Source organism: Cavia porcellus, unplaced genomic scaffold (genome assembly GCF_034190915.1).
Source record: "Cavia porcellus strain 051 isolate PalLab524CR breed Dunkin Hartley unplaced genomic scaffold, mCavPor4.1 scaffold_7, whole genome shotgun sequence".
Taxonomy (NCBI): domain Eukaryota; kingdom Metazoa; phylum Chordata; class Mammalia; order Rodentia; family Caviidae; genus Cavia; species Cavia porcellus.
In genome coordinates, this window is record NW_026947490.1 from 48,610,424 (window position 1) to 48,620,574 (window position 10,151).

At 43.5% G+C, this 10,151-nt stretch overlaps 1 protein-coding gene across 1 annotated transcript; it reads right to left on the reverse strand.

The window, feature by feature from the left end:
* Nucleotides 1-3,481: 3,481 nt before the first annotated feature.
* LOC100724554 (intelectin-1a-like) lies at nucleotides 3,482-9,849 on the reverse strand. Its single transcript, XM_063253536.1, has 8 exons — nucleotides 9,788-9,849; nucleotides 9,537-9,600; nucleotides 8,736-8,834; nucleotides 7,592-7,839; nucleotides 7,094-7,241; nucleotides 6,464-6,584; nucleotides 5,470-5,573; nucleotides 3,482-3,757 (listed from the first exon to the last, which is right to left on the reverse strand). Exons 1-5 carry the CDS (start codon nucleotides 9,830-9,832, stop codon nucleotides 7,152-7,154), a joined length of 546 nt encoding a protein of 181 aa, XP_063109606.1. The 5' UTR covers nucleotides 9,833-9,849; the 3' UTR covers nucleotides 3,482-3,757; nucleotides 5,470-5,573; nucleotides 6,464-6,584; nucleotides 7,094-7,151.
* Nucleotides 9,850-10,151: the final 302 nt, after the last annotated feature.

Here is a 10,151-nt window from a genome sequence, read left to right on the forward strand (position 1 = left end):
TTTGCATCGTCTTGCAGTTGTTGAATTGTTGTTTCCTGGTTCCTTGTTATTTTCAAAAGATCTTTCCTTTCCTGTTCACTAGCTGCAATCCTGTCTTCAAGGTCTGAAATTCTATCTTCACTTTCATTAAGGCGGTTTTTACAACTTTCAGTGGAGTTTTTTATTTCCTGTATATCTCTGTGCATCTGCATTATGTATTCTGTTTGTTTCTTATATTGCTCATCTAGGGATTCTATCTTTTTGTTTAGTTCCTGCAATTTTTTATCTGTGTTTTCTTTAGATATATTTAGAATCTCTTTCATTTCTTTTAACATTTCTTCTTTTATCTGGGAGATTATTTCGAGTTTGAATTTCTTTAAAGCTTCCTGGAGTTGCTTGTCAATTTCAGTGGCTATTGTGTCTGATATATGAGGTGGATGGGATATATTTTCTTCTATATACATCGCTCCTAGGGTTTCTTGAGATGGGCTGGAGGTTTGAGGTTGTAATTTGGTCTTTCGTTTTGTCATTTTCCTATATTTCTGTGTTTCAAGTGTTATTTGAAAGCTTCCTCAGGATCTGTTGAAAATCCCCTTTTATGTTTGGAGCTACTGGAACTCTGGCGCCGCGCTACTCCAAGCCATTAGTCCTACAGAACCAGTGGCCCTCCTCTGCCTGCTCAGAACTCCGCAGTTCCAGACAAGCTGGGCCTCAGGGACACTGTGCGCCCACCTGCCCCTTGGAAGCTCCACAGTTCTTCAATCGCAGCTGGGTTAGGGTACTCACCACAGGCCGCAGTGCTTCAGGAACCTGTGGACCCTCCCTGGTTGCAGAGATATCCACAGTCCTCCAGACACGCAGAGAGGCCGGTGAGGGCACCCCAGATCTGCCCAGCTCCTCCTCTGCAGACCTATGGCCAGGCGCGGCAGCTAAACAGGCTGGGCTACGCTGGTAATGTGGGCCAGCCCACCTATCGGGAGCTCAGCAGGTCTCCAAATGAAGCCGGGAATGGGGAGGCTGATGTGGAAGCCTCAAACCCACCTCTCTCCTTCACTGCACCTGGAAGCCTGAGGGAACTCCAGCAGTCTGGGCGCAGAAATCCAGAGTCCTCCAGACACGCAGAGAGGCCAGTGAGGGCACCCCAGATCTGCCCAGCTCCTCCTCTGCAGACCTATGGCCAGGTGCCCACTGTTGTATTTTTTGCAGGCTGCAACTTTACAGGCCTTCCTTTCTGGTCAATCTCAAAATATTTGAAACCATTCTGCTGGGCTCTTTGTTCTTGATTCTCAACATATATCTGGCTAACAGCTCCCAACAGTAGCCATGCCACCACCTCAATGTGATTTCTGCCTTGAAATTCCTTCTGCTAGGTTATTAGCTCAGTGCCCTTTCTCAGTGCAGGCAAAGTCTTTGCACATAAAATGCAGAGAGATATTTCTGGAAGCTTAACACCCAGAGTCAGTCCTCATTCCTAACTGAAATCTCCTAAATCTGGTCTTTGCTGCCTGCTTTTCTATCTGCCTTCTGGTCTTCTGAGTGGAGAGCAGAATCTCCCAACTTACATTCCCGCACTGCCTCTTCCGCCAGCACCTGCAAACTGTTCCAGATTTTTCCACAAGCCAATTCCAAAGACTCTTGAACCATGGGGTCAGTTATAGGCACAGCAACCTCCGTCTTCATACCAAAATCTGTCTTTTATTTTCTCATTGATGAGACAAAATACCTGACTCCCAAGTTAAAGAACAAAAGGTTCATTTGGCTCACAGTTTGAAGATGTTTCAGTTCATAATCAGCTGGCTCTAATGCAGGACCATATCACAGAGAAGAAACAACCGTTCATAGCATGGAAAGTAGGTTACAGCAAAAATAGAGAGCATCAGCAGCCCTACCTTCCATTTTAACTCAAACACAGACTGGGGTATTTTTAACACCAGAATCACACCCTTAATTCAAAAATCACACAGGCTAGATCCAGCTACCTCCAAAAGCCTCACCTCTGGCTGCATGAGCTTTTGGGTGGACAACTAGATATAAGCCAGAAAAATATTTAGAAAGAAACATTTAAGTTACTGGATACACTAGATAAATCTCTTGAAGAAATAGGCATAGATAAGGACTTTGTATGCGAGTGTGTGCGTGCGTGTGTGTGTGTGTGTGTGTGTATGTGTGTGTGTGTGTCTACCTGGGATTGAACTCAAGACCTTACACTTGTCAGGCAGGCACTCACACCACTGAGATAAATTCCATAAATTCCTGGCCCGAGGCAAGGACCTTCCAAACAGAACATCAGTGGCACAAGAAATAAAGTGAAAAATAAAGAATAGGTTATATTAAATTAAAAAGCATAGCAGAGAAAGGAAACAACCCACAGAATGAAGGGACAACCTACAGATTGGGAATTAACATATTAATTCTTTTTATGAACCCAACCTTTCCCTCTCTCACCCCTCACCCCTCCCTCAATCTCTTGGTTTTCCTCCCATTTGCAAAAGATCTATCGCTTTGTTTTCTATTAGCCCTCCTTTATTTTCTTATTTAATTATTTATGCTTGAGTTCCTCATATAAATGAAGTTATATAATATTTAAGCTCATATATCTGATTTCATTTGCTTAATATTATACTCCTGAAGATTATCCAATTGCCTCCAAATGACTTAAATTTTTCGTGGTTTCTGGCAAGATAGTACTCCATTGTGAAAAAGCATCAATTTTCTCATCCATTCATCTGTTGATGGACATGAAGGCTATTTCCAATGTTTGGCTATTATGAATTGTGCTAGTCTAAATATGGGTGCGCACACACCATTGTCGTATAATGTCTTTAGCACTTCTGAGAAAATACCCAGATGGGAAATAGCTGTGTGTTATCTATATGTACCAATTCCCCACTATGAATGTAATCATTACACATTGCAAAGTAAAAATCTGAAAAAATAATACTGTCAATCTGGAGGAAATTCAAAAAAATGTCTCATATTCATTCTATGCATCGGGACTGATGTCTTTATCCATCTTATGTGTACCAATAACAATATGGGGATGATTTGACCACCTGGTTGCGTTTGAAGAAGTCCTTAAAAGAAATCCTGCTGGAATTCCAGCAGGATTAGACCCTGGAGAGTCATCATCACCACATGCCTGTTGGGCCCATTTTTCCATAAGAAAAGAGTCACAGATACCAATGAACGGACCAAATATGAATGTGGGTAATCCCTTTCTTCAGTGGTGCACTACTATTATCTTCTTTAAGATATGCAGATTTGGATTGCTCAGCACATGTGAGTTAGGAAAGGATAGACAAATGCCTCCTCCCTGCCCTTTATTCCTCCCACTATTTCAAGGGGCTACATGAGAGGGTCCGGGGGAGACACTGTCCTCTGCCACACTCTAACACCCCAAACACTAAAGACATAGCTGACATGGAATCACTCCAAAGTACACACTCTTTGGAAAACAGTTCTTTACCCTTGCATGAAAAAAAGTTCATAGAAACACCAAGCCTTCAACAAAATATCTTTATTTTCCTTGGCTCAGCCACTGCATTCTAGACACTAGGTAAGATAGTCTCCATCACAGGGACCTGGTAGTTGGGAGAAGAATCGTGGGTCCCATAGGAGGACGGTGTCAGCGATAGAACAAGAGCACAGCTGCCTCAGTTATCTCCCGGCTACTGCTCGATCCAATATGAGTTCCATATCCGTTCCAGTCAAAGGCAGAGAAGTCTCCACACTGCACAGGATTGCCCTCTGGGAAGAAGCCTCCTCCACCAACGCAATGCTAAAAAAGAAGGAAAGAAGAGCTTAGAATTTAGCTCAATGGCATAAGTGTCTGCTCTGCAAGCACACAGTTGTGAGTTTGATCCCTATTACAAAAAAAAAAGGAGGAAATGGTAATGAGAGATCAGCAGGTAAAGCTAAAGATATCTCAGTGGCAAAGTCTTTGTTCCACATTGAAATGTCCATTGGTGGTATTGATCTATTACACTCATAACAATCTCTCTTCCTTTAGTTTTATTTCCATCGTGCCTGATGACTTTCTTTCCACTTTTCTGAACATTCATTCTCAGTGTCCCTGATAAAATTCTTCTTGAATTCCTTTGGTGCTCTTGCCTAGGAGGGGACATATCTCCCTCTTTCTTAAAGACTGTAAGACTCTCTTGGTCTTACACCCTATACGCCAGTGCTGCAAAACACCCTGCAGCTCCCTCAACATCACATCCCTTCTGAAACACTAGGAGCCCTGAGCATACATCCTTCAACATGTTACATTACTACCTCATGGATTTTTGCCTGTTTCTCAAGAATCAGCTTAGAAGTTGCCTCTTCTGTAGTTGCTGCTCTGATGCACCCAGCACAGTTACAAGATTTGTAGCCCTAGTTGTTTCTGTTTTGTTTTGCAGGGATTGGTGAACACCAAACCCAGGGCTTCACACATCAGATATGAGCACTGTAACACTTGGCTCCCTTCCCAGGCCCCTTGTTTGTATATCCATTATGCTTCAAGGCTTCACACAGTAATGACATCTTTGTGTCAATGTCCTGCTAGATGCTGGACAAGGAACACAGGATCCTGTGTTGCTGAACAGTACAGGGGAGGTGCTCCCTGCAAGCTTCTCTAAGGTGTGGGTGGAACCATGCACACTGCATTTCTTGTGCTTCAGGCCATGGCTGAAAGGTGCCATGAAAGACAGATTGGCACAAAGACTGGCACTTGTGCCCCTCAGTGACATTCTCCATTATGCCTTGAGGGTCGTCCTTGACAGTGAAGCTGCCTCATCCTAACTGGGAAACGGACAAGCTGATGGCTGAGCAATGAAAAAAGAAAATGAAGTCCTCAGGGTCACCTGGCAACAGCTCAGGACCTTTTTCAGACTGCTAGTGAGAGGAAGACTGAGGCTCAAGAGATCCCTTATCACTGTCTTTTGGACAAAAACCTTATTGACTGGGGTTGGGGTGGGGTGGGGACAACTGAGGACAGTGTGTTGGCAGGGAGTCTCTCAGGTGACCTCAGGCCCGAAGTCCTTTGTGGGAGGGACAAGGGTACGTTGGCTGTGTTCTACTATTATATCAGGACTTCCCTCACAGTTCCTCCACAGTGTGTATCTATGGAAGCCCCAAACACAAGGAACACCAAAATTTATTCTGAAAACTAAAAGTCACTAGAAGGACATGGCTGGGTGTTGGTCAGTGTTAGCTCCAAAATGTTTCACAGGCTGTTCCTGAACATAAGACTCACCCTAACCTCAAGCAACTGAGTGATTTTGGCCAAAAGTTGAGCAAGTATCAATGGTGCACTTCACATTCAATTCTTGATTTGGGTCTTAAAAAGACACAGTATCTATTCGTAGACAGTACACACACACACACACACACACACACACACACACACAGAGAGAGAGAGAGAGAGAGAGAGAGAGAGAGAGAGAGAGCGAGACAGAAAGACAAAGAGCACATTGCTCAAAGATCCCTTTGGAATCCACGAAAACTCACCACTTCAGTGTTACACCCGGTGACCTTCATTCCAGCACACAAGGCATTCGCTGCTCCCTCATTATGAAATACTCTGAACTGGACATATTCTGCAGTGAACTCATCTGCAAACAAGAGGGAGAAAAAAAATTCAAGGAAGATAGTGGAAATCAATTTCTTTGGACCAGGTAGAAGCTCTCTGTGCCAAACTGAGTTTCCAGACCCACATTTCAGCTGTATCAGTGGACCCCAAAACGACTGTGCCCAGTGCATGGTTTCTGCCAGGCCCAAGTCTGGCCAAAAGAGACCTTGCCACACCCAAAAGTCCAAGAGTTTGTCCTCACAGGTTCCCCTGCACTCTCAGAGGTTTGCACAGAGAGAACACAACAATGCAAGAAAATCACCAATTAGCTTCACTCCATGTATGTTACAGCAGTTGGCAAGGCACTCACACTGATCCTCTTCACACTTTTCTTTTTCTCTTTTATTTTAAGGTCTCTAATCCCAATTGTATGTAATAGCAGCTGTGGATTTTATAGCACAGGCTCAGCCTATAGGATGGATAGGCTGCCAAATTCAGATTTAGGTTAAACATATTTATAGTTCATTTATAGTTTCCACTCACAATAGAAATACAATTGTCTCAACATTGTTGCTCTTCCTTGTGCACATGGGTGTTGCCTGATACTGACAACTTACCAAAGGACAAGAAACAGAGTTGTTAAAAGTAGAGTGCAGAGGCAAATTTCTCTAGTCCAAATTCTAGCCAACCCACCCATGCCTCTGAAATAAGGTAAATACTTGAACCTCCCCCTGCTTGCTTCCTAACCTGCACAAAGGACGCAATATTACCTCAGACCTCAACGGTTGCCATGCAGATTAGAGGATGCAATACTGTGCACATAACATGCATAGAGGAGAACCAGGCTGCAGTATGTGATAGATAACTGCTACCCACTGTAAGTGAATTTATCATCTTTCCTACAAAGATTTCAGAGGAGCACTGAGGACTCACTGCGGCCATTGGGGGAGTAATAAGATGCTGTCTTCTCAGCATCACCAAAATCATAGACCACATGTATCGCAGGCCCATTATCAGTCCAACACTTTCCTGCTCCATATCTCACTGGGTATTTCTGTGGGAAATGAAGAATATAAGGACAATAGCATTGGCTCTCACTGGGATGCTGCACAGAGGAGAAATATTTGGATCTTGATAACAAAGATTTATTTTATTTTATTTTATTTCTATTTTTATTTTTATTTTTGGTGATGCTGGGGATCAAACCTATGGTCTTGCCCATACAAACCAACATCTCTACCCATGAGCCAAATTCCTAGCCCACTCAGACATTGTTTAATTTTTACATAACATAGGAATCTGGCTCTGCTTATCCTACATACCACCCTCCTTGCACTCCCTCTCAAATTCTCTTGCTTTACCCATTTCTGATCTTTCTTCTACAGTTCACTCTAATGGGTATCTTGCTTTCCCTGGGTCAGATTAATTGGAAGAGAAGCTAGGAGTAAATTATGGTATAGAAAACAGGCAAGATAGCCTCAGGGGGAAATGACTCCTTCATGAACTCAAATACTTGCTGCTCTCTATAGTATGAAAATCAGCTCAGCCAGGAGCCCTGTGTACCTGATAGAGTCCAGATTATGTCCCAGTTGCTGGAAGAAGCCAACTGCTGTGCGGTACCTCAGCAGGGAATTATTCCCCCAATTCTCCAAGGGGCTATTGTTGGGCACATGCCAGATGCCCAGGTCCAGGGCCTAGATGTCGTAGTAGCCTGGATTCAATAAAGCAAACAACAGTGACGCTGACCAGGCCAGGAGACCCCATGAGAAAAACAAAACACACACGTCAACCGTCACCTGAGCTGATAGCTGTTTTCAGTGTACAGTTGGACAGGTGGGATCAGACACTCCCAAATCCAGAAGATAATGGTTTCCACCACCACTCAAGAGCTCTAGTTTTATTGGGTTTTCTTGGGAGGAACTGACCTTCAAGGTATGTGTTTCTCTCACCTGCTCCAGCTGTAAATCCACACCCCATATTCCAAACCTCCCTCCTGCGTATTGGTGATGTTGTTACTCTCTAGTCTGCACCACTTCCCACAATGGTGGCAAAGGCACCAACCTTGTAGTCATCACTTGTGGCCACTTCTGCAGTCCCAAAAGTGTTGTAGTTGGCCCAGTTGCCATCACCTTCGGGGTAGTCAGCTTTGTTTCCCTGTTGACTGGACCAGCGATCACCCACTTTGCACTTCCCATACACGTTGTTCTCATGCACAGTGGCCACCAGGGTCCAGCCTCCACCCGCAGTGGTCATGTCACAGAAGGTCTGGTAAATGATGCCATTCTTGGTGCAAAGGAAATACAGGCCATCTGTAAGGAGAAGCAGCCCAGAGCCTACCTGTCTGCACGCAAGGCACATTTCAGCCACAAAGTCAGGACAGCTCTCGAAAAATAAACATGGCCCCAACACTCCTCACTTGGGCCTATCATTTGGTGTCCTTAGCACTACTGGATCTCCTGAGCTCAGAAGACCACATCCCTGGGAATGAATCAAAACAGAGTTACCTAAACTCCCTGACACTCTCAGCCTAAAGTTTAACATGGAATTGTAACTATTCAGCAATTGCATTCCAAATATATACCCAAAAGACTGAAGCCTGAACTCCAACCAATATTTGTATGCTAATACTCATGGCATCATTGATCACAACATGCAAAAGGTAGAAACAACCCCAGTGTCCCTCAACAGATGGAATGCATAAGCAAAACATTGTGCCTATGCGTAGAGGTACAGTGTCTATTACATATATAGTATACATCTACTGATAAATGTGTGCAAACACAATGATTGGAGTTCAACAGAAATCAAATATCCATGCTATAACACGTATGAATCTTGTTGATATTATTTAAGAAGAATAAGCTAAGCACAAAAAGACAAATCATTTATGATCTACTTATAAAAGGTAACTTAAATAAGCAAATTTATCCAAAGCATAAATAGAACAATAGAGAAAAGGAGATATGAAGGTATTGCTTAGTGGCTAGTGTCTCAATTAAAGGAAATGCAAATTTTCTGGAGGAGTGACGGTTGCTTAGCAATATGAAAATAATTTATGCCCACACAAATGAATGCTTAAAAATAATTGAAATCATAAACTTTATCCAGTAAAAATGTATGGACTATTTCCCATTCTTTGTATACAAAAAAGTAAAACCTCCCAGAAAGCTTGGCTCTGCTAGAATGTCTATCCTGCAACACTCACCACGGGCATTACGGCACCTCTGCTTCACTTCATTGCAGCTTCGGGGCAGAAATCCAGACAAAGAACAGGTGTCTTCCTCAAGATAGGCACTGGTCACAGCTGGAAAAAATACAGGAGTTTCATTCTCATTGCTGGTTTGACACAAAACCCAGCTTCCCCTTATTATTAATCTCAAAGTCATTTCTCCACTGAACCAAGGGCTTCACTGCCTGGATGAAAGGCTCTGAGATGGCCAGTGTCATCTCCATTCAGCCCACCTGGCCTGGCATCCAGTGCAGACTTAACACATACCTCTCCACATAACTTGATGCACATGCTAGCCACTGCCCTGGGCACTGGGCATTCAAAAGAATTAAACTCTTTCCCCTTCCAAAAAATAAAATAAAATACCAAAAACAAACAAAGCAAAAAAACCTCTATAAGCGAGTTTCTAAAAACCCAACAAATGGCCAGGGATTTTTAGCTCAATGGTCTAACTGCCTGCTTGGCAAGCACAAGGTTGTAAGTCCAAGCCCCAGTACTAGATGGGAAGCCAAACAGTCCTTAGCAGGATCCCTTCAAAATAAAATGAGGCCAAAGCATGAACCAAGGTGGGCCTGAGCAACACACTCCCTGCTACAGGTCAAATCCCTCAAGAGGTCAGAAATCAGCATTCAGCCTATATCCAAGGTGACCTGAGCTCATCTCAAAGATGTCATCTTAAGCTCATAAGAGGATCAGATCCTGGAAGTAACTCAGCTGCTTATTTTCTTCCAAAACTATAGATGAGCTGGGAAGTCCAGGCTCCTGGAAGAGACTCACCTGCACTGCACCCTCGAGTGGCTATCATCAGGAGCACCAGGAGACCAAGCTGGATTGTGGCAATCTGAAGAAAAGCAAAATAAAAGTCACTATTGTAACCATCCTTCTTCCATGTCCTTGTCACTACCATACTCCTTTCTAGTCCAATACACACTAAAGTGTTTTCGGCTCTTTTTCTGTATTTTTTCTTAACTCCATACATCGGGCACTTAAACCAGAACTGGGCAGAAATGCTTCTTCCCATAACTTACAGACAGCATCCCTCTTCCCTCCACTCTGGGCCCGGAGCTGAGCATTGCCAACCAAGTGTGTGTTTCCTCCACAGAGATACTGATCAGGAGCGAGGCTCTGAGCTTTTTATGGAGAAATCACAGTGGGCACTGCCCGGATCTCCAGCCTCACCCTCTACTGGCATTATGCCCAGTGCAGGTGAGGCTTCTGTTCACATCAGGCAAGGTTCTTTATTGATAACAGAAAGAGCTGGCAGTCAAGGATAATTCTTAACGGTCATTTACTAGCATTGCTTCCAGATTCAGGAGTTTCATGAATCAATTACCACCAAAATTTTTTTTTCTTTTTTAAAATTTTATTTAAGGAGAAAAAGAAATAAAAGAA

Bases quoted from the DNA above. Each gene is read 5' to 3' on its own strand.
- LOC100724554 (XM_063253536.1), bottom strand. From the start codon at position 9,832: ATGCTCAGCTCCGGGCCCAGAGTGGAGGGAAGAGGGATGCTGTCT. The intron at 7,840-8,735 runs GTGAGTGTTGCA...TTCTCCTTACAG, and splicing joins GAGGTGCCGTAATGCCCGTG to ATGGCCTGTATTTCCTTTGC. The intron at 7,242-7,591 runs GTTGGTGCCTTT...TATTGAATCCAG, and splicing joins CCACAAGTGATGACTACAAG to GCTACTACGACATCTAGGCC.